Genomic DNA, 24,893 nt, shown 5'->3' with positions numbered 1-24,893 from the left:
AAATATATTCATATGGGGGCCAGATACTCCTTATACTGAGTTAGACTTGATGTGGGAATTCTATATGGTTTTACATAATATAAATAAATGGGTCAGTGGCTTTATGATAGGCTGTATATATCCAATATAATGGACAAAATTTGACCATTCTAAATTTCACCTCCATTTCGATTACCAAGATCAAGGGTTTAACAATCTTCCTAAAAGTTGTTTGATAAAAGGTGGCAAATCTGCCTAAAAAAAAAAAAAATGCAGTGATTTTGAAAATGGCAAATTTTTCCAAAAATGTATTTTGTAAGGAAACAAATATCAGCCAACATTCACCACTAAAATGTACAACATGGAACTCAGAATTGATTTGATAGGTGTTAAAAAAGTTACCCATATAAAGCAACGAATGTCAAAAAAAAAAAAAAAGCTGAGCCTCAAACTGGCTGCGTCCTTAAGGGGTTAAAAAAAACTGCTCCCCTCCGACACATTAGACATGTGCTTTAATATAGGTTGAGACATTTTGGACCTCAGTTTTTGTGAGCCATATTTTCTCTACCCATTTACATTCCCTATATGACATTAGATACAGGTAAGTGAGATACCAGTACAGTAATAGTTACATACTCTCCCAGTAGGATAAGATTCCCTGGGTTCAGGTGGCTTTCATTTACTAGAAGTTCTCAGCTTAGATTTACATGCAGCGTGTTTTTGCTACATGAGCTAAAACTAAGTGGCTACAGCCGAGGGGCATTGTTCCAATATTGTGAACAGTGATCCATTGTCTGATGCAAGATGTCGGTTTCAATAGAGGTGTGCGCCATGTGAGATTATATACATATGGGTGGCCATGAGCACAACCTGAAACTAAAAACAGTTATGTCTCTGGAGGCATCCACTTCACTGTATCACATGTGTTAGACCAACACGCCAAGTAGATCAAGTGTAGAAATGCTTTTCAAGCTAATGGAGTTTAGTTGCAATACAGAACACAATCCATGGATGGGATGGTGCAGTTTTTGAAAAGCCGTGTAATGTTAGGCTGAATGCACAGTGTGCTCGTCCAGGCCGCAACTCTGAGTGAGAATACAATAGGGTGCAGGCCACGGTGCAGTGAGAGACTCCTCATTGCACTGACTGCCATAAACCTCCATGAGGCCTTCATCTGGCCAGCCCTCAAATGTGCATGAAGCCTGATTCTTAATTCTGGATTAAATAGTACCCTCAATAGTGTTAACACACCTACCATGGTGATTGCATTGAAGGGGAGGGGGCATTCTTGGACTTTTTTGAATGTTTACTATGCATTTGGCTGGTGTTCTGTTTAATAGCTGCCTACACTGCTACAAAAAATAAACCGGTTTAAATCAGCCAAAACACATGGTAAAAGTTAAAACACTTGTGTTTTCAGTCTGTTTAAAAAAGCTGTTTTAGAACCCTCTGTGTGGCAAACTTAGGGTGATGGCATATGTGGCCTTATGAACCAGGCCGTTAAAAACGCATCCGCTTTTTGACAGGTTTGAGCAATTATCTTAATTAAAACTGGTCAAAAATGGAAATTTTTTTTTTTAATGCATGCGTTTAACAGACTGCTTAAAAGTTGGCCAAAAACGGTTCAAAACACTGTGTGCCATCACCCTTAGACCAAACCTTACAAGCTGGCAGAAAAATTGTGCAACTCCAGTTATACATTGGTAAAGAACATAGCCAGAGTAGCCACCCACTGAGTTTTGTCCGCAGAACAGTTTCAGAGTCTACATTGCCTTTCGATACACAACGCAAGGACTGTTCAGAGCCATCCACCCCAAGTACGTTACCGCAACACATGAAGTGCTTGTGAACACCGCCTTAAAACTAATAAAATCTGAGGCAGAACCTGCTTGTGTGGATATATTACTACATCAAATGACAGGCTGATATTAAGAAGTCACAGCACATAAAAATTGCTTAATTTATTCATTTTTTAAAAAATAAACATGTCAGTGTATAGATAAATGTCACAGGACAAACAGATAAAAATATAAATATTTAAATGTTTTCATAAAAACATTGTATAAAAAGACCAGAGGATTTTCTTGTTTTAAAATGATCTCTTGTCAGCGTCTTGTGTTTACCCAGTGATATCTGTCAACGCGAGGACCTGAAAATGCAGATTGTCTGAAGGGTTTGTAGCCTCTGTGCTGAGGATAGTAGCCTGCAGGCTGGGGCTGCTGGTAGCCATCATTTGGGTAATTCTTGCGACGGGGAAATTGAGACCAAGATTGTATAGGTTGGCTGTAATCTGCACACTGTAATAGATAAGGCAAGATCAGATCAGGTCAGGTCATTTACTTTTGGAACGTGAAGCACCCATTTTTCTCAATATCTTTACAGGTAGGTACAAGCAAAGTATCTCACAAAAAACTGTTTTCAACTAATACAAAATTGGCATCTGGCACAAGTTGTACCCCAAATTCTGCCTAGGTTTTTATGCTGCAAGCCAACTAATGGAACAGTGCAGCTAGGTCATCCTAATCTTAGATTTAGCATTTTTCACACTTTGATAAGCCTGGGGGTGCATACAACTATCCAACTTTAAAGGGAACCCGTCACCACATGTTTCACAATTACAGCTAGTGGCAGGTTCCCACAATGCGATACCCTCTTAGCTAAAGATGGTTTCCTTCACATCTCCATAAAGTCAGGATTTTAACTTGCCTGGGGGTATCTACAGAGTTTGCATATGGCCCAATGTCATGTGACCAGTGTGAAATCAGGTCCTTTAGCCTCCTAACATAGAATACTGTGCACCATGCACATATATGACCACAAAAATCAAAGCATGGCTGGACACACTTCTAATCCTCAATACAGGCTGCTGTGATTTCATGTGCTCAGATATGTGCATGGTGTACAGTTTGTTAATGTTAGGAAGCCAAAGGACCTGTGATTATGTCACCCTGGTCACATGACCGCTGCATGCTGAGAAAGCATTGGGGGGGCCAAGGAGGCCACTCCCAACTCACTATGGATATGCCTAGATACCAGGTAAATTATGAAGTTGAATATTTGGGTATCCAAGGGAAACAATTTTTTTTAGCTAAAACAGTGTCAGTTACTAGGGCTCTATGGTAACCTGCCACTAGCTGTACATGTTAAAAGTGTGGTGACAGGTTCCTTTTAAGACAATTACCCACCTTCTTATGGGCCTGGTAGATACTGTTGGGATTGCTCACAGTAGGAATGGTCTTTGGTTCCTTAATAGAAGTCTCTTCATCTGAGGATGTCCCAGAGTGATAGTCAGAAGTGGCTTTCTCTACAGCGGTGCTAATTCTCTTGGACACATTACAGTCTTCTTTACCCATGAAACTTGCAATCGTGAATGGACTGTTCTTCTCACCATATCTATGCAGAATTAGCAATTCAAAATCATGCCTTGATTTTTTGGAGGGCAAAGGAGTTTTTTTTTTTTTTTTAAAGTCTACCACAAACCCACCTGCAGCACACTTCAAATGGGTCCACCCATATGGTCATTTCTTTTGGTAGGCCAAGATCATCAAATTGTACATCACTTTCTGCACAGGCTTGCTCCAAGACAGAGTCTACTGATTGACACTTGTTTATTCTTATGCATCTGGAATAGATTTTTAATAGCTTAATCTACATTTCCAACAATTAAAATACAAGTAAAATTTTTGGCAATATTACCACCCAAGGCTCCATGCACATTGAGGTCTGCTTGCTGGAGAGGGATGAGCACTGCTCACCCTTCCCTAGAGGAAATTGTGCTGTATGGCTGGTTTTTCTTTTTTGCGGGCATGAAACTAAGCACATGCTATGCTCACCATAACCTTCTATGGGCAAGATAGCTTAGAAGTTCTTGTTATCAGGCACCTGCACAATTCCAAATTGATGCATCCGACCACCAAGTCCCACTCTTACAAGCCAGAAGGGTCCCCAAAACTTGGTCATTTGCCATGTACACACGTTTTGCACAGAGAAAGGTATATGACCAGCAAGTTGTACTAAACAATTCTGACAATCCATTGGCCCAAGAGGTTTAGGGGGCCCTTATGGTGTCACTTTCCCATATGAGAAGACTATTACTATAATACATACATTAGTCAGGGGCCTGGCACAGACTTTGCAGTGGAGCCCTCAAGCATCTAGTTACGCCACTAATAGGAGGTTAGATGCAAGTCTATCAAGTAAGGATTTCAGAAGCCCATGGGTATTGCTGTTCTACCATTATTGGTTCAACAAGATTCAGATTCTCATAATGATCAGGTGAAAATTGAGCTACAGTAGGCCCATGAAACAAATCTACATAAAGGGCTCACGTGTAGCTCAAATATCCTGCAGCATGGGCAAGGCCAAGGTCTTCAACTTTAGCAATGCAAAATGACCTGCAGATACAGATTACCTGGGACATGTTTGTTAACAGGGACCATGGTGTAAACTGCTGCAAAGTTTATACCTATAAAATCTGCTTATCCTCAGTCTAAAGGAATCGGAGCTACATACTACAAACACCAAAAAATGGCACATTACAAACAGCTTACCGAAAAGCTTGTCCTTTTGATGGATTTTCTGTGTACCAGTGAGTCTTATACCTTGCAAATAGTATGGTCGTCAATTTGGCAGCAAACTTTTCGATTTTCTGCTTGCTCAGCTTCCTGTGCTTCTTCACCAGCATTGTGATGAAGACAACGGTGGCAGCAATTTCTTCCTTCATGATTTAAGATCTAGCACAGGAGGGGATGGAAGATCTATGGATAGAAGCATCTGTATTAGGACTAGGTTCACAGAACCACAAGAAATGGAACAGTATATTCTGAGGAAACCACACATTGATAGATTAAAGGGGGTTTACAAGAATTGTGATCCTGATATGCACTTTTCCTTGGTATAGATCATAAGGCATCATAGACCATCCAGACAGCAGCAATGTCATCAGTTTTCACCTCCATTTGTATTTGCATGGAAATACCAGAAGTGGAACAGATAAACAACATTGGATAGAATTGCAGCTTATTCATGCTCCAAATTAGTTTTGGCCTCCAAACACCAAGACAAAAACTGATTAGAATACAGAATCCTTAGGCCACATTCACACTGCTCAAAAACTGGTTCAAAACGCCACATGTGCCGCCAGCCTAAGCTGTGATAACTCATCTTGTTGAAGGGCCACAGTGCAAAGGGGAGCACTAATGCCTAAGGGCAATGCCATACAAGGCATTTTGAACCCGTTTATGGTCCATTTTTAAGCAGTCTGTCCAAAAACGCATGCGTTTTGACCAGTTTTAATTAAGATAATGGGTAAAACCTGTCAAAAACAGACAAGTTTTTAAAAACACATGCATTTTTTGGACAAACTGCTTAAAACCGCACTTAGGCCGGTGCCACACGCTTGCAAACGCAGACAAAGTCGCGCCCACCGGGGAGGGCCTCGGCCCGATCGCATCGGCATTTCTATGGAAACGCCTGCGATCGGGAACGAGCCGCCGGTGTTACGCGTTAATTTAACCGGCCGGCCTTAGGGTGCTGTTACATGTTGTGTTTACAAGCACAGCACTAGCGCAATGGTGGCATGCCTTGGGCTGAACGCATTTGCAGGTAAGCAACTGCATGACTTTCACTGAAAACACAAATAAGATCGGTCTGCAGCACTAGCACAGCCTGTGACGCACCCTTATACCTTACCAGTCCCAAACATAGCATTGTAGTCAATGTGGCACAAGTCACAGAAAGCCCCACATTGCAATTAATAGGAGAGGCTGCATATATAACCAGCCATTGCCTCCATATCATCCCACTGACCTGTAGTCAGACCAATCAGCAAGTTCAACATGAAATAACCCCCTAGAGCTTTGGAATTAGTTGGTTTACAGACCAATCCATGTCACTATTGCAGCAGCTTTCAGTGACATCCAGCCCATCACAAGGCATAGCTACAACATGGATACCCAAACTAAGGGCGATGCCACACATGGCATTTTTGGTCAGTTTTTAGATTATACCAATTATCTTAATAGATAAACAGGTTGTAAGAAGCCAAAAGTATGGTAAACAGCCAAAAAACGGACTGAAAACTGATGTTTAAAAAACACCATGACTAGAACAAATGCAGCCAGAACATTAAAAAGTTTATTTTCTGCAGAATGATAGCAGATTTATGCAGAGTAACAATGTCCTCACCTGTACTGATATCATACAGGAGCACCCCAATACTCCTCCTCATATACCTACCTGATACAAGCTTCCTCTGGTGTATCACACCCATCTCTGACTGATGATTATATAGGGAAGGGGAAGCTCAGGAGGTCAGTGTGACACAGGTGTCTCCAGATTTCACTAGTTAACCCCATGGAGGTCAGCTAGAGATCTAATGAGGTGCAGGCTTGGGGTGTATTCAGATACTGCTGTTGAGGTGAAGTTGAAAACGGTATTTGAAAAATTGCATTTAGGCCGCGGTCATACGTACCGCTAAGCGTCCGTCATAACGCGATGCTAGCGCACAGGGGGATGTCCTCGGCCCGAACGCACATGCTTTTCCATGGAAACGCATGCGATTGTTAAGCCGATAGCATGCCTTCTCTGGAAACGCATGTGCGTTCGGGCTGAGGACCTCCCCCTGTGCGCTAGCGTCGCGTTATGAACGGACGTCTAGCGGTACGATGGCGCCTTCCCGCGCGTTTTTAAACCCATTTCCAATGAAGCATATGCGTTTTGGTCAACTTAGTTCTGCCATATTCTGACACCAATTACTTTTTTTATCGGGACCAGATTAGGTTTTATTGACAACATTTTGGGGACCGTACGACCTATTCATCACTGTTTTAAAAAATGTTTATGTGTTGTGAAATTGCAAAAAATGGATGATTCGGACATTTGGGGTGCTATTTTCTGTTACGGGGTTCACTGCCAGGAATAATCGTTTTTATATTTTGATAGATCAGAAATGTTGGGAATTGTCAGTATCTCACATGTTTAGCATTTTACTATTTTACTTGTTTATTTATATTTGTATTAATTCTAGGGAAAATGGGGTGATTAGAAATTTTTAAAATTTTTTTGTATTCTATAACTTTTCTTTACTATTATGATAGACCCCCTAAGGTACTTTGACCCAAGTGATCACCTATACAATGTACTTCAATACATGCGCGTTCACACGTTGCGTTTTGGCCTGCGTTTTCATTGCGTATGAAACACAATAGAACAGCTCAGGAGAGGTGATTTGCCTAATTACATTACTGTTAACATTTGCCTTTCCCAAACGCATCGTAAATGCGATGTTAATGCATGTGTTAACAATGCGTTAATGCATGAGTTTTGTTAACACCTGTGTTAACATTATGTTAACAAATGTAAACAGTAATTAGGCAAATCACCTCTCCTAAGCTGTTCAAACGCAATGAAAATGCAGGCCAAAACACTATGTGTGAACGCGCCCTGAAATGTAAAATTAGAGCATGCTCAGTATGAAAAAGAGCATACAAATAATACAAATCAAGACCATCTATTTTACATAGAAAATACAGTAACGTAAAAAATAGGATGAAGTCAATATTTGCTCAGCAAACTGCAAAACGGAAACCAGAACACTAAGGGTGATGCCACACATGATGTTTTGAACCCGTTTTTGGTCCGTTTTTAAGCAGTCTGTCCCTAACTGGAACTGCTCCTAAGGACAAAATGGATGTGTTTGTTCCAGTGTTTTTTTTTATGCAGTCTGACTGCACACAATTGATTATTTTGCTGCAGACGTTTTTCTTCTGATATGCCAACCACATTGCATTGCAAAGTCTGAAAATTGCAATAATTTTTTTTTTTTTTTTTTACAAAGAATGTGGTTGGGAATTACGGTTGGTCAATTAATAATTTTACATGTAGAAGATAAATACAAAACTATTTCAGTAGAGGGCGCTAAAGTACAGTCCAAGGTCTAAGTATTGTGTAAATAAGAAATCCTCCTTTGTATAAATGCATGAAAAGGATCAAACTGATTTTAGCCTTTATTTCTCTTTGGCAGCAGATTCTGGTGCCAGATGAGTGTCAGAACTGTGGGTCGGTGCTGGACCGGGATGCCAGTTCTACGCTGATGTGTGAATTAGCAAATAAATACTGTAGATGACAAGCTACAACTTGATGGACATATGTCTTTTTGCTCATCCTATGTATCCCCAAAAAGAGACTGTAAAGAATTTTTCTACCAAAAACAGCGCCTCACCTGACCATGGTCTCTAGTGTTATTGCATCTCAGATGTATAGAGATGAATGCGCTCAGTTGCAATAGGACACACTAACCATGGTTAGGTGCAGGGCTGTTTTTGTTAGAACCATGAACACCACATATTTTAAAATGACAGCCATACTATATGCACATGCCCCCCAGTAGATAGGTAGCCACAGCACATGTCCCCCAGTAGATAGGTAGCCACAGCACCACACCTGCAGTAGATAGGTAGCCACAGCACCTCACCTGCAGTAGATATGTAGCCACAGCAAATGCCCTCCAGTAGATAGGTAGCCACAGCACATGCCCCTGAGTAGATAGGTAACTACAGCATATGCTCCCCAGTAGATAGGTAGCCACAGCACCTCACCCGCAGTAGATAGGTAGCCACAGCACATGCCCCCCAGTAGACAGGTAGCCACAGCATGTGCCCCCCAGTAGAATAGTAGCCCCAGCACATGCTCCCCAGTAGAAAAGTAGCCCCAGCTCATGTCCCCCAGTAGAATGGTAGCCTCAGAACATGCCCCCAGTAGATAGGCAGCCCCAGCACATGCCCCCCAGTAGATAGGTAGCCAGAGCACATGGCCTCCAGTAGAAATGTAGTTCCAGCACATGCCCCCCAGTAGATAGGTAACCCCAGAACATGCCTCCCACTAGATAGGCAGCCACAGCACATGCCCTCCAGTATATAGGTAGCCACAGCACATGCCCCTAGTATATAGGTAGCCACAGCACATGCCCCCCAGTAGATAGGTAGTGATAGCATGTAGCTGGCTCTTCATTGCTCCCACGTTTTTCTCTATGCCGCTGCCCCCATCATTGCTTAGGTGATGGCCCCAGGGTCATAGAGACGAGTGGACGCTGCATGCCAGTTATCAGCGCTGTGTGTGTGTTAGACGGCGATCACAATTTGTTACAGATTTTTTTTTATGAGGCAGATGTCGCCATTAAATGAACGACATCAGGCTCCTGGGCCGCAGGTTAAAGTATGTAAACTAAATTATATAAATGATCTCAAAATAGTTTTAAAAAAGATACAGGAGTGGGGAAAACACCACAGAAAGGTATTACAAACATTTTTACGTCTGTCATAATTTAGACCCATTTCAAAAACCTACAGAAATTTTATGAAAAGAACAGTATGGCAAGCAGATGCAAAAAATTGTCTTAAAAAACGACTTCAATCAATTCTGAGACCGTAAGTGATAGATTATTTTGCTTTATAGGACAACAATGGATGTGACACAACATTAGAGCTTCTGTTATACTAGTGTGACCCGAGCCTACATGTACTACGAAGTTATTTCTATTTATCTTTTTTATGTATCTTGATATTTATTGTTTTTTTTTTTCAAAGAAGTTAAAACAAACACTAATATATATATATTTGTATATGTATTATATACTCGAGTATAAGCCGACCCAAGTATAAGCCGAGGCCCCTAATTTTACCATAAAAACCTGACAAAACCTATATATTTTTTTATATATATATATATATATATATATATATATATATATATATATATATATGATGTATTTATATGATCGATTGTACTTTGGCGCCATCTGTTGGAGATGTTAAAATACTGCACCACATTCTAGGATCTCAAATAATCATATCTAGAGATGAGCGGGCACTAAAATGCTCGGGTACTCGTTATTCGAGACGAACTTTTCCCGATGCTCGAGTGCTCGTTTCGAGTAACGAGCCCCATTGAAGTCAATGGGAGACTCGAGCATTTTTCAAGGGGACCAAGGCTCTGCACAGGGAAGCTTGGCCAAACACCTGGGAACCTCAGAAAAGGTTGGAAACACCACGGAAATGGACAGGAAACAGCACGGGCAGCATGCATGGATGCCTCTGAGGCTGCTTAATCGCACCATTATGCCAAAATTATGGGCAACAGCATGGCCATGACAGAGTGACAGAATGAAGCTAGATAGCATCTAAAACATCCAATAATTGACCCTGACACTATAGGGGACGGCATGCAGAGGCAGTGGCAGCAGCGACATACCCTAAATGGACTCAGGCTTCAAACCAATGGGTGGCAGAGAGGAACCAAAGGAGGTGAGCAAGAAGCGCTCAAATAATATCGGTACATGATAAAAGTTTGCCAGTATATTTTGTGGATTACACAGCAGGGTGGCGACAAAGTTAACAAGTTTGATGTGGAAGCCATGAAAACAATCCAAAATTCTGCCTGACACACCTCGTTTGATAAGGGGACCATGTATGGAGGCAGTGAACTAGTAGTAGATTAAAGGTGCTGCAGTTAAAACTATGTTAGTTGGATCTTGGCATGGAGCTGGCGCTCCGCTGCCAGGCGAGCTTTCGCCAATCCAAGCCCCTGTCTCTAGGCTACTCCCCAAACAGCACTTCTAAGAACCTTTTGTATAAGATCAAGTGTAGTAGCGTTCTTATAAGTTTGGGATATGGCGGGTGAGGGGAATGTAAACAGACGCGCAAGAAGCGCTGAAATAATATCCGTAAATGAAAAAAGTTTGCCAGTATATTTTGTGGCTTACACAGCAGGGTGGCGACAAAGTTAACAAGTTTGATGTGGAATGCCCTTTAATAGCTCTTGGGCGGTGTGCCTTTTATCACCTAGGCTCAGCAGTTTGAGCACCGCCTGCTGTCGCTTAGCGACGGCATTGCTGCTGTGCCTAGAGCTACCGACTGATGGCGCCATGCCCACGGATGGTCGTTCGGAGGAGGAGGTGGAGGAGGGGTGGGAGGAGGAGGAGGCATAGTGAACTAGTAGTAGATTAAAGGTGCTGCAGTTAAAACTATGTTAGTTGGATCTTGGCATGGAGCTGGCGCTCCGCTGCAAGGCGAGCTTTCGCCAATCCAAGCCCCTGTCTCTAGGCCACTCCCCAAACAGCACTTCTAAGAACCTTTTGTATAAGATCAAGTGTAGTAGCGTTCTTATAAGTTTAGGATATGGCGGGTGAGGGGAATGTAAACAGATGCGCAAGAAGCGCTGAAATAATATCCGTAAATGGTAAAAGTTTTCCAGTGTATTTTGTGGATAACACAGCAGGGTGGCGACAAAGTTAACAACTTTGATGTGGAATCCATGAAAACAACCCAAATTTCGGCCTGACACACCTCGTTTGATAAAGGGACGATGTATGGAGGCAGCTATATGGACGACTTTTGGAGGTAGCAATGGAGACAACGTGTGGAGGCTGCTATGGAGACAATTCAATTTGGATAGTGCCTGTATGTGGCAGTCCAAAAAAGTTTTCAAACCAGAGGAGCAGGTAGGTGGCCCTCCATAAAAATGGAATAGATTGAGTGCCTGTATGTGGCAGTCCAAAAAAGTTTTCAAACCAGAGGAGGAGGTAGGTGGCCCTCCATAAAAATGGAATAGATTGAGTGCCTGTATGTGGCAGTCCAAAAAAGTTTTCAAACCAGAGGAGCAGGTAGGTGGCCCTCCATAAAAATGGAATAGATTGAGTGCCTGTATGTGGCAGTCCAAAAAAGTTTTCAAACCAGAGGAGGAGGTAGGTGGCCCTCCATAAAAATGGAATAGATTGAGTGCCTGTATGTGGCAGTCCAAAAAAGTTTTCAAACCAGAGGAGCAGGTAGGTGGCCCTCCATAAAAATGGAATAGATTGAGTGCCTGTATGTGGCAGTCCAAAAAAGTTTTCAAACCAGAGGAGGAGGTAGGTGGCCCTCCATAAAAATGGAATAGATTGAGTGCCTGTACGTGGCAGTCCAAAAAAGTTTTCAAACCAGAGGAGCAGGTAGGTGGAGCTCCATAAAAATGGAATAGATTGAGTGCCTGTATGTGGCAGTCCAAAAAAGTTTTCAAACCAGAGGAGGAGGTAGGTGGCCCTCCATAAAAATGGAATAGATTGATTGCCTGTATGTGGCAGTCCAAAAAAGTTTTCAAACCAGAGGAGCAGGTAGGTGGCCCTCCATAAAAATGGAATAGATTGAGTGCCTGTATGTGGCAGTCCAAAAAAGTTTTCAAACCAGAGGAGCAGGTAGGTGGCCCTCCAGAAAAATGGAATAGATTGAGTGCCTGTATGTGGCACTCCCAAAAATTGTTTAAAACAGAGGACCGGGTCGGTGGCCCTCCATAAAAATTAAATGCATAAAGTACTATAGCTAGAGCCAGTGGGCCCTGTCAAAAAATAGCCAGTTTCCTCTGCTTTACTGTACAAAGAGGAGGAGAAGGAGGAAAATGAGGAGGAGGAGGAGTGGATAAATTATTCAGGTTGAGCTTCCTTCACCTGGTGGAGATTGGAAATTAGGAGAAATCCATGCTTTATTCATCTTGATAAGCGTCAGCCTGTCAGCGCTGTCAGTCGACAGGCGTGTACGCTTATCGGTGATGATGCCACCAGCTGCACTGAAAACCCGCTCGGACAAGACGCTAGCGGCAGGGCAGGCAAGAACCTCCAAGGCGTACAGCGCCAGTTCGTGCCACATGTCCAGCTTTGAAACCCAGTAGTTGTAGGGAGCTGTGTGATCATTTAGGACGATGGTATGGTCAGCTACGTACTCCCTCACCATCTTTCTGTAAAGATCAGCCCTACTCTGCCGAGACTGGGGACAGGTGACAGTGTCTTGCTGGGGTGACATAAAGCTGGCAAAAGCCTTGTAAAGCGTACCCTTGCCAGTGCTGGACAAGCTGCCTGCTCGCCTACTCTCCCTCGCTACTTGTCCCGCAGAACTACGCACTCTGCCGCTAGCGCTGTCAGAAGGGAAATACTGTTTCAGCTTGTGCACCAGGGCCTGCTGGTATTCATGCATTCTCACACTCCTTTCCTCTCCAGGGATGAGAGTGGAAAGATTTTGCTTGTACCGTGGGTCCAGGAGAGTGAACACCCAGTAATCGGTGCTGGAATAAATTCTTTGAATGCGAGGGTCACGGGATAGGCAGCCTAGCATGAAATCTGCCATATGCGCCAGAGTACCAACGCGTAAGAATTCACTCCCCTCACTGGCCGGACTGTCCATTTCCTCCTCCTCCTACTCCTCCAACTCCTCTTCTTCTGCCCATACACGCTCAACAGTGAAGGACTCAACAATGGTCCCCTCTTGTGTCCCCTCTTGTGAAAAAAAGTTTTCAAACCAGAGGAGGAGGTAGGTGGCCCTCCATAAAAATGGAATAGATTGATTGCCTGTATGTGGCAGTCCAAAAAAGTTTTCAAACCAGAGGAGCAGGTAGGTGGCCCTCCATAAAAATGGAATAGATTGAGTGCCTGTATGTGGCAGTCCAAAAAAGTTTTCAAACCAGAGGAGCAGGTAGGTGGCCCTCCAGAAAAATGGAATAGATTGAGTGCCTGTATGTGGCACTCCCAAAAATTGTTTAAAACAGAGGACCGGGTCGGTGGCCCTCCATAAAAATTAAATGCATAAAGTACTATAGCTAGAGCCAGTGGGCCCCGTCAAAAAATAGCCAGTTTCCTCTGCTTTACTGTACAAAGAGGAGGAGAAGGAGGAAAATGAGGAGGAGGAGGAGTGGATAAATTATTCAGGTTGAGCTTCCTTCACCTGGTGGAGATTGGAAATTAGGAGAAATCCATGCTTTATTCATCTTGATAAGCGTCAGCCTGTCAGCGCTGTCAGTCGACAGGCGTGTACGCTTATCGGTGATGATGCCACCAGCTGCACTGAAAACCCGCTCGGACAAGACGCTAGCGGCAGGGCAGGCAAGAACCTCCAAGGCGTACAGCGCCAGTTCGTGCCACATGTCCAGCTTTGAAACCCAGTAGTTGTAGGGAGCTGTGTGATCATTTAGGACGATGGTATGGTCAGCTACGTACTCCCTCACCATCTTTCTGTAAAGATCAGCCCTACTCTGCCGAGACTGGGGACAGGTGACAGTGTCTTGCTGGGGTGACATAAAGCTGGCAAAAGCCTTGTAAAGCGTACCCTTGCCAGTGCTGGACAAGCTGCCTGCTCGCCTACTCTCCCTCGCTACTTGTCCCGCAGAACTACGCACTCTGCCGCTAGCGCTGTCAGAAGGGAAATACTGTTTCAGCTTGTGCACCAGGGCCTGCTGGTATTCATGCATTCTCACACTCCTTTCCTCTCCAGGGATGAGAGTGGAAAGATTTTGCTTGTACCGTGGGTCCAGGAGAGTGAACACCCAGTAATCGGTGCTGGAATAAATTCTTTGAATGCGAGGGTCACGGGATAGGCAGCCTAGCATGAAATCTGCCATATGCGCCAGAGTACCAACGCGTAAGAATTCACTCCCCTCACTGGCCTGACTGTCCATTTCCTCCTCCTCCTACTCCTCCAACTCCTCTTCTTCTGCCCATACACGCTCAACAGTGAAGGACTCAACAATGGTCCCCTCTTGTGTCTCGCCAACATTCTCCTCCTCTTCCTCCTCATCCTCCTCCACCTCCTTCGATATGCGCTGAGAAACAGACCTAAGGGTGCTTTGGCTATCAACAAGGGAATCTTCTTCCCCCGTCTCTTGTGAGGAGCGCAAAGCTTCCGACTTCATGCTGATCAGAGAGTTTTTCAACAGGCCAAGCAGCGGGATGGTGAGGCTGATGATGGCGGCATCGCCACTGACCATCTGTGTTGACTCCTCAAAGTTACTCAGCACCTGACAGATATCAGACATCCACGTCCACTCCTCATTGTAGACTTGAGGAAGCTGACTGACCTGACTACCAGTTCTGGTGGAAGTTGACATCTGGCAGTCTACAATCGCTCGGCGCTGCTGGTAAACTCTGGATAACATGGTCAGTGTTGAATTCCACCTCGTGGGCACGTCGCACAACAGTCGGTGAGCGGGCAGTTGGAGGCGGCGCTGCGCTGCCCTGAGAGTGGCAGCATCTGTGCTGGACTTCCTGAAATGCGCACAGATGCGGCGCACCTTCGTGAGCAAATCAGACAGATTGGGGTATGTCTTGAGGAAACGCTGAACTATCAGATTTAACACATGGGCCAGGCATGGCACATGTGTCAGTCTGCCGAGTTGCAGAGCCGCCACCAGGTTACGGCCGTTGTCACACACAACCATGCCTGGCTTCAGGTTCAGCGGTGCCAGCCACAGATCAGTCTGCGCCGTGATGCCCTGTAATAGTTCTTGGGCGGTGTGCCTTTTATCGCCTAGGCTCAGCAGTTTCAGCACCGCCTGCTGTCGCTTAGCGACGGCACTGCTGCTGTGCCTAGAGCTACCAACTGATGGCGCCATGCCCACGGATGGTCGTTCGGAGGAGGAGGTGGAGGAGGGGTGGGAGGAGGAGGAGGCATAGTAGGCCTGAAACAACTGGACCGAGGTAGGCCCCGCAATCCTCGGCGTCGGCAGTATATGACCAGCCGCAGGGTCAGACTCGGTCCCAGCCTCCACCAAGTTAACCCAATGTGCCGTCAGCGATATATAGTGGCCCTGCCCGGCAGCACTCGTCCACGTGTCCGTGGTCAGGTGGACCTTGTCAGAAACGGCGTTGGTCAGGGCACGGATTATGTTGTCTGACACGTGCTGGTGCAGGGCTGGGACGGCACATCGGGAAAAGTAGTGGCGGCTGGGGACCGAATACCGAGGGGCGGCCGCCGCCATGAGGCTGCGAAAGGCCTCGGTCTCTACTAGCCTATAGGGCAGCATCTCCAGGCTTAGCAATCTGGAGATGTGCACATTAAGGGCTTGGGCGTGCGGGTGGGTTGCACTATATTTGCGTTTCCGCTCCAGCGTCTGGGGTATGGAGAGCTGAACGCTGGTGGATGCTGTGGAGGATCGTGGAGGCGACGATGGGGTTTTTGTGGCAGGGTCCTGGGCAGGGGGCTGACTATCAGCTGACACAGGGGAAGGAGCAGTGGTGTGCACGGCCGGAGGTGAACGCGCTTGTTGCCACTGAGTGGGGTGTTTAGCATTCATATGCCTGCGCATACTGGTGGTAGTTAAGCTAGTAGTGGTGGAACCCCTGCTGATCCTGGTTTGGCAAATGTGGCACACCACAGTCCGTCGGTCATCCGGTGTTTCCTTAAAGAACCTCCAGACTTCTGAAAATCTAGCCCTCGCCGCAGGAGCCCTCGCCACGGGAGCTTCACTAGTTGACACATTTGGCGCTGATGCACCAGCTCTGGCCCTGCCTCTCCGTCTGGCCCCACCACTGCCTCTTCCAACCTGTTCTGGTCGAGGACTCTCCTCCGTCTCAGAAGCACTGTGTTCACCCGGCCTCTCAACCCAGCTTGGGTCTGTCACCTCATCATCCTCCGATCCCTCAGTCTGCTCCCCCCTCGGACTTCCTGCCCTGACAACAACTTCCCCACTGTCTGACAACCGTGTCTCCTCATCGTCGGACACCTCTTTACACACTTCTTCCAGTACGTCAACAAGGTCATCATCACCCACAGACTGCGACTGGTGGAAAACCTGGGCATCGGAAAATTGCTCATCAGCAACCGGACAAGTGGTTTGTGACTGTGGGAAGGGTCCAGAAAACAGTTCCTCAGAGTATGCCGGTTCAAATGGCAAATTTTGGTGGGAGGGGGCAGACTGGGGGGGAGGAGGCTGAGGTGCAGGAGCTGGAGGAGTGCCGATTTCGGTGACATGGGTGGACTGCGTGGAAGACTGACTGGTGGACAAATTGCTCGAAGCATTGTCGGCAATCCACGACATCACCTGTTCGCACTGTTCTGGCCTCAACAGTGCTCTACCACGAGTCCCAGTAACTTCAGACATGAACCTAGGGAGTGTAGCTCTGCGGCGTTCCCCTGCTCCCTCATAAGCAGGTGGTGTCTCACCCCGCCCAGGACCACGGCCTCTGACCCCTGCAGTAGTTGGACGCCCACGTCCCCGCCCTCGTCCTCTACCCCTAGCCCTTGGGTTAAACATTTTGAAAATGAGAGTTATAACTTTAATTTTTTTTTTAACTTTTTTTTGTGTTTTTTTTTTTGTGTGTGTTTTTTAGTTTTTAAAACCAAACGATGCTATCCTATTGCTATGGCTATTTTCTAGCCAAGTATGAAAGCACACTACTATGCCAGATGAGATGACGCTGAGTTATGAAAAAAATAAACGTAAAATACAAAAGGAAATGGCAGACTGTGCCTAATTGAAATACAACCCTGGGCCCTAATAAATTTTCTCACTTCGGTCTTTGCGATGGATATGTGCGTCACTAAGCGCAAAACACAGTGGTCGTAAGTCTCACTACAAATTGCTCACAATTTGCTAGTAGATGCACTGCAGCAACTACAGCCACCAGCAGATCAACCAGAAATCAAATATATATAACGCTACTGTAGGCGTAAGTAAGACGTTTGGATTCTCCTATGGCTATTTTCTAGCCAAGTATTACAGCACACTACTATGCCAGATGAGATGACGCTGAGTTATGAAAAAAATAAACGTAAAATAAAAAAGGAAATGGCAGACTGTGCCTAATTGAAATACAACCCCGGGCCCTAATAAATTTTCCCACTTCGGTCTTTGCGATGGATATGTGCGTCACTAAGCGCAAAACACAGTGGTCGCAAGTCTCACTCCAAATTGCTCACAATTTGCTAGTAGATGCACTGCAGCAACTACAGCCACCAGCAGATCAACCAGAAATCAAATATATATAACGCTACTGTAGGCGTAAGTAAGACGTTTGGATTCTCCTATGGCTATTTTCTAGCCAAGTATGAAAGCACACTACTATGCAAGATGAGATGACACTGAGTTATTAAAAAAATAAACGTAAAATAAAAAGAAACTGGCAGACTGTGCCTAATTGAAATCAAACCCCTAATAAATTGTCCCACTTTGGTGTTTGAGGTGGATATGTGTGTCACTAAAAGCTAAACACAACGGTAGCAAGTCCCCCTGCAAATTCCTCACAATATGGTACTAGCTGCACTACTAGTGCCAGCAAGCCCAGCCACAAGCAAATAAAAAAAAAAAGTATAACGTTATTGTAGCCCTAAGAAGGGCTGTTGGGTTGTTGTAGAATCACTCCTGCCTAACAGTAAGCTAATAGAACACCCTAACGCTTTCCCTGACCAGCAGCAGCTCTCTCCCTAGCGGCATCCAGACACAGAATGATCCGACCAGCGCGGGCAGCGGCTAGTCTATCCCAGGGTCACCTGATCTGGCCAGCCAACCACTGCTATCTACGTGTAAGGGTACCACGTCATGCTGGGTGGAGTGCAGAGTCTCCTGGCTTGTGATTGGCTCTGTTTCTGGCCGCCAAAAAGCAAAACGGCGGGAGCTGCCATTTTCTCGAGCGGGCGAAATACTCGTCCGAGCAACGAGCAGTTACGAGTACGCTAATGCTCGATCGACGAGTATGTTCGCTCATCTCTAATCATATCCAGTATTTAGAACTTCCATATAAGTCTAATAACCATCACCACGGTTTGTAAAATTGTTGCATAACAGCCGACACAAATTTTATGTTGATGAATTGTGCATCTTTACTGTGGCTGTGGGTGACATAGAATTGGTAGGGTTGAATTTATCTTACAATCAGAAGTGTGTAAGAATTTCTGAAGTCGTGCATTTTTAAAATTCTGACATAAAATGTATCCAACAGGGTTGCACCACATCTTCCGATTTGGCATAATGGGCAGTAATCTTGGGGAGCCGATTTACAGCAGGGGGGGCACAATCTGTAACCTGATGTGCCATGTGTGCCAGGCTGCGTAAGTAATCAATGTAATAGAAGAGCAATGTATAGAAGCACTCTTTGGTGTGGCAGGAGAGGACCAAGAAGAGGTGAGTATATGTAGGCCATACTCAGCACTTCTGGGTTCTCTATTGCTCCGGGTTCTGCTCTGCTCTGGGTCCTAGTGCTAGTATTATGTGGATGGAATCACCGCTCCTGGGTTCTTTTCTGCTCACCTCTATGCTAAGGTTATGATCATGGTAGTGAGCGTTAATGTCAGGACCCAAAGCAGAATTGCGCATGGACTAGTAGTAGAACATGGATTGCAATGCATGAATCATAGGAGGATTTAATAAGAGGGGAGGGTTTCTTTTGACTACTGTAGCATTATTTCATTACTCCATTATTACTAGTCCAATTTGTTTGCCTGCTTTGCGGTCTGTGGTATATAAACCTGGTCTCAGATCTGCATTCATTTTCTGCAATGGTCTGGGATCACAATTATAATGAATTATTTGTTCTTGGGTCTGTGTTATTTGTTATTGTGTGGTCCAAAGTCGGAATTATTATTTAGTGGCTGGTGTGATGTCTGTATTGTCTGCGTTATCATCAAGTATCTGGTTTGGATTTGTATTCACTGTTCGGTCTGGGAGCTGTATTGGTGATTCTGTTCTCTGTTTTGCAAGAAATTATCATTAAATGTTTTATGTCGATACTTTGGTAAAACACTGCTCTAGTGGCATGGTGTACTCCTTACAAAAATCCATCAAATGTTCATTAATGGAGATTAAATTATGTGTGAAAAATAGTTCTCTAATGTTCTCTAATTTCCCAGTGTATATGTGTACAGTGAATGCTGTGGAACGGGACCTGCAAGACATTTTCTTTCAGAGTGGCAGGGCGATTGTCATTACTATGTTCTGCTGTAATACTATAGACTACATCTTTTCGTCAGTGGAGCTCACCGCCCAATTTTTTCCAGAAATCTGGAAACTCTTCGTAAATCTGTAGTTTCAGTGGGGGGAATTAAGACCTGCGTTCATAAGCCAATCCTTAGAAATTCTCCTCAATGTGCCATTCTTTCCCCACAATAACAAAATAAAAAAAAACTAAATAAAACCTGTAATAAAAATGTCACAATGACAAAGCATTCATCTTGGGGCTTGGATAAGTGACTAGGGAAGCCTAAAGTGACCATTTGCATCAGGGCACAGGAGCCTCTAGGTCAGTGGTGGCAAACCTATGGCACTGAGCCCTTTCTGTGGGCACTCAGGTCGTCACCCCAGGACAGAGTTCACCAAACAGGACAAAATCCACCAAATCTTCCTACAGTCCCAGGCAACTTAAGAGATGCTGTTCTCAGCGCTATTATAAAGCAACACTTTGTTGGAACTGTGGGAAAAGTGTGAAAATGTTGACAGAACTGCATTATCTTTGGAGGTCATCCTGCTGTACCCCCCATTTTTCCTCTACAGAGAGACCCTGGAGAAAAGCTACTATGATAGTCTGAATTTGACCCTCCTTCTTTCAACTATATAGGTGACCTCAGGAGGCCGATACGATTCAGAGATGTGGAAGAACTGGTAGCAATAAGTTACTGCTTAAAATACCATGTTGGCACTTCACGGTAAATAAGTGGATTTTGGTTATAGTTTGGGCACTCCGTCTCTAAAACGTTCACCATCACTGCTCTAGGTACTCCCTGGGTCACACTATATGCTTATTCTATCTTGTATTAGGCACTGGATTAAAATGATTGTGAATAGTATAAGAACGGGAGGTAAGTGTGAGTAAGTGAAGCATGTCATGCTTTGGTGTGGTTCTTTGAACTCTCTAAGCAGAGCCATTCACATACAGGCCCAGACAAGCCCAAAGCATTAAGAAATTCTAGTGTGACACAATGGATGACTGCATTCTACAAAGAAACAAAGACGCACAAGTACTGTTTCCTGAAACACGTGGCACAACCTGTGCCGTCATCCTGTCTAGTAATAAACAGGAACTACACATGAATATTGCAGCTCATTACCTCTGAGTTTTACTATTTTCGTCTTGCTTCTATTGTGGGCTTATAAGCAGATGTTGTATATGTGAGATTTTTTGTTTGATGGTCTTCCAATGCAGATATATACATATAGGTAATATCAGTTGACAGAGGTTATATTGAGTGTAAGCTCATGTGAGTAGGGCCCTCGTTCCTATTGTTTCATATGATTTTATTGCTTGTATATAATCCCTAAGACCTGCAAAATGCTGCAGAATATGATGGTGCTAGATTTATTATCATTATAATTATTATTATTATTGAACTCATCAAATAATAGATAAATACATTTATTTTTCCTACTAACACATATAAAGAGAACCCGTCAGGCAAAATAACCCCCCTAAACTAAATATATTTTCATAAACTGCCATTAGAGAGCATTGCCTCTGTCCCTTCATTGTCCCTCTACATGCCTGTAAACCTAAGCAATGAGGTCCTGAAGCTATATGCAAATGACCTGTGAAATGTCCAATGAGTCATTATCATATTCAAGCTGTCCAGCTTATTCATGAGAGGGAGGTACAGCCACACCCCCAGTGCTTGACTGACAGCTTGTATAATGGTGTGAGGCTGTATAATGATGTGCTTCCTGGTGCTGGCGCCCCCTGCAGCCCGTGTGTGTAGGAGAGATACAACAGCTCCAGGCTGCAGCCATGTTATAGCAGAACATGTCAGGTACTTGTGTAGCTGTTGTCTGTGTCTCACATGTGTATTAGGAGGATGCAGCATGTCAGCAGATGCAGAACACACACTAGTAATGCTTTACTATACATTACACACAGACATGAGCAGGGGGAGGAGAGGGGAGGGGTAACAGGGGTGACATCACTGCCTCTGACCATGTGACCAGCCTCATTTACATAATAAAGAATAGATGATTTTATAATGATTAATGTATGAAATAACTAGATAAAGGCTGGGATGGGATCCTTGTGAGCTGCTCCAACAGGTAGTAGTGACAGGACAAGTGACACAGACCTGATGACAGGTGTCCTTTAAGGTGCGGTTAACACTACATGAAATAATTTGCATCACAACCACACCTAGAAAAGATAAACAATATAATTCTTCATTTGTTTGTGGCACAAAACTTACTAATATTGATAGAAAGTCTTAGGCTGCGCTCACGTGTGGCGTTTACATTGGGATTTAAAACGCAATACAACAGTATAACATGCAACAATATAACATTGTGTTAACATTTGCGTTAAAAAAACACAATCTTACCACAGTGAGGGGCATTTATTATTGGCTTTGCGCCAGTTGAATAGCAGTATTTATTTACTTTTTTGTTGCTGTGCCATGTGCGCCATATTTATTATATGTCCGAGCCACAATTTAGCTTTGAACACACACACAACTCTTTTTTGTTGCTCAAATTTGGCGCAGTTCTTCAATCATGACACTTTTCCTGCACTTCTAGTTTCCCAATGTTCAAAATTAGACCAATAAAATGCAAATCTACCAAATTCTAAACCCTTTCATAAATGTGATTTGGCATATCTGAAGCTCATTTGTTTATTTTACGGTGCGCCAAATACATTAAGGCCAAGCGTCACAATATATAATCACAGCGCAAACCACTGGTAAGAATGGCTACCAAAAAATAATGCCCCCCGAATATGTTGGCACTCTACTAATCCCTGGGTGGAATTTTCTTCTTCAACCCCATCATTCCTTAGCAATCTGTGCTGTTAGTTGTGGCACCTTACAGTCAAGTGGGTGGTCTGGGACTCTCTGCACCAACCCAAGACCACCCACCTGACTCCATAGAGTCATATTAACATATTAGATGCTGAAACTAACAACATTGATTAGTGGAAGAACAGTGGAAATCCCATTCCAAAAAAATGGAAACAATGTTCAGGTGAATGTGTTGACTAAGCATTAGTAGATTAGAAAAGAAATATCCTAGTATATTATCATCCTCCATAACATGAAAGCTCTTTGTAATGTATCACACTATACCATCCAGTCCCAGTTCAGACATCGCTGCACACGTTCCTTTTTATTTAGACATCAAAATCTGAGCAAACATTCCTACACTGATTAAATATGAACTGTGGACAAGTCTGAGCTTGTACGGGGAAAAAAAAAAGGTGTCACTCCGGCAGGGTACTATGGTAACCAATCATGACCGGGATCGCCATAAAGTTTTTACAACTTAAAATACTAGGCCACATAGTCATGTTTATGTGTTGAGTCCACATTGTGGAGACTTTTATATACAAAATAGAGATTTTTTTTTTCTTTTTAGCTTTTGTGTGTGTTTTTGGATGCTCTGTTGAGGCCATGCTCTACATCCATCTACAGGAGCGTCTTGTTGGGCAGGTTTCTTCACACAATCCAGGCAACTTGCAGGTAAGACAGTTAGAAGAGTCACTTATTAAGAAGAACAATGCAATGAGTTTGTTAGTAAATTCTTTTCTATGGATGCAGCTTGGTGGAATCTGAGATAATTGAATATAAGAGCAGGCGGGGTGAGTGCTCCGAGCTGTGAAGCATGGTTACCTTGGCTATCGATCACAACAGGTGCCTCATTTACATGTCTGACAGGCAAACACACTACCTGACCTGCTAAGTGGAATTAAATCGTAATCCAAAGGGCATCAAATGTGTTATATATGGGGTCAGATACTGTGCCATTTACCCATATTGTCACAGAACCCCCTACAGTTCCCTAACTCCTTCAGTCATTGCCCAAGATTCCATTGTCCATTGTCATTCTTACACTAAAGATTCCTTGACTGCAATGTGATTCTAATTTTACATCCTATTGATTTAGATGAGGATGCCTCGGTGTTTGTGCGTAGGTTGGATTATGAATATTTGATGGTTGCTTTACTTAATGCAAGAGAACACAAAGCATAAGTGTGACTAACAGAAGACTTAAGTATGGATAGACTGTGATTATGTCCATGTGCTTCTTTATTCTCAAATGTATATAACATTGTCCATTGATATGTTCAGTTTTGTATATAATAATTATATATAGCACATTAGGAACCCCCAGTATTAAATAATAATGACATGCTTTATTCTAGAGGGTTGTTTCTGGACTTGAATATCGATCACTTATATTTAGGGCTGTTTCACATTCGTGTTGGTCCTTAGTTCCAGTTGCGCATCCGTTGTGGTTTGTCTCCGTTATGTCTCCGTATTTCTTCCATTTCAGCTCCCTGTCTTCAAAAAAATGGAAGGTTTTAACCTTGCTTTGAAAACATCATACTTGGTTTTTCAGCCTCATCGTTAAAAAAACGGATGTTTTATCATTTTATTTTTGAAAACCCATAGACTTCTGTTGCCTTCTGTGATCCACATCCATGAAAAAATAGGACAACAGATCAGTGAAAATACAAGTCAATGTGAAAACATCCATAGAAACCAATGGCTTTGTTTGGCATCTGTGGAAATCACTGAACAACGAACATGGAAAACAAAGCCAATGTGAAAGAGCCCTTAGGATAAGATTGTCAGAGTCTATGGATCTATGAGTAAGTGTCCCTGGTTTATCTATGCTTGATTTTGCTGGTAGATTTCCTTTAAGGCTCTAATAAGGACACCAAAATCTAGAGATGTACCAACATACACATGTAGAAATAGACCATACTCTTCCAGTTTATACATCACCATATGCACGTATACCATATACCCACATCAGCTTTATGTCAAATTGATATCTGTATGGTTATTACTTTTGATAAGACTCCCATAATATTTAATAAGAAGAACAAAAATAACAACATGGTGGTTCATCAGCTTTATGTCAACCAACCCAAATAGCCATAAAATCCATAGAGCTGTGACAAAGCACCTACCGGATTGTTATGTGTTATGCCAGGGTTTTCTATTAAAGGTGTTAACCCCTTATGGTCTGCCCACTAACTGGATAGGCTAATCCTGACTCCGCAGGAAAGGCAGGATCAAGAAAAAGAAACTGTTTTTTTTTCTCTTTAATAAGATTAAATGCAAGGGATACAAAAATAATCATATACTCTAAGCAGAGATCAAGTGAAAGAATGGAAAATGTGACAGTATATAATGAAAGAAAAAAGTTAAAAACTG

General features: G+C 43.6%; 1 protein-coding gene across 2 annotated transcripts; it reads right to left on the bottom strand.

The window, feature by feature from the left end:
- Window positions 1-1,925: 1,925 nt before the first annotated feature.
- BTG4 (BTG anti-proliferation factor 4) lies at window positions 1,926-6,316 on the bottom strand. 2 transcript variants are annotated; one of them, XM_072113233.1, is made up of 5 exons: window positions 6,217-6,316; window positions 4,530-4,736; window positions 3,464-3,601; window positions 3,165-3,372; window positions 1,926-2,276 (listed from the first exon to the last, which is right to left on the bottom strand). In XM_072113233.1, exons 2-5 carry the CDS (start codon window positions 4,700-4,702, stop codon window positions 2,085-2,087), a joined length of 711 nt encoding a protein of 236 aa, XP_071969334.1. In that variant the 5' UTR covers window positions 4,703-4,736; window positions 6,217-6,316; the 3' UTR covers window positions 1,926-2,084. The 2 variants fall into 2 exon arrangements, with proteins under 2 accessions (XP_071969334.1, XP_071969335.1); XM_072113234.1 differs by having other exon boundaries at window positions 6,166-6,219.
- Window positions 6,317-24,893: the final 18,577 nt, after the last annotated feature.

Source organism: Engystomops pustulosus, chromosome 6 (assembly GCF_040894005.1).
Source record: "Engystomops pustulosus chromosome 6, aEngPut4.maternal, whole genome shotgun sequence".
Classification (NCBI taxonomy): Eukaryota; Metazoa; Chordata; class Amphibia; order Anura; family Leptodactylidae; genus Engystomops; species Engystomops pustulosus.
This window is presented reverse-complemented; position numbering and strand designations above follow the sequence as displayed.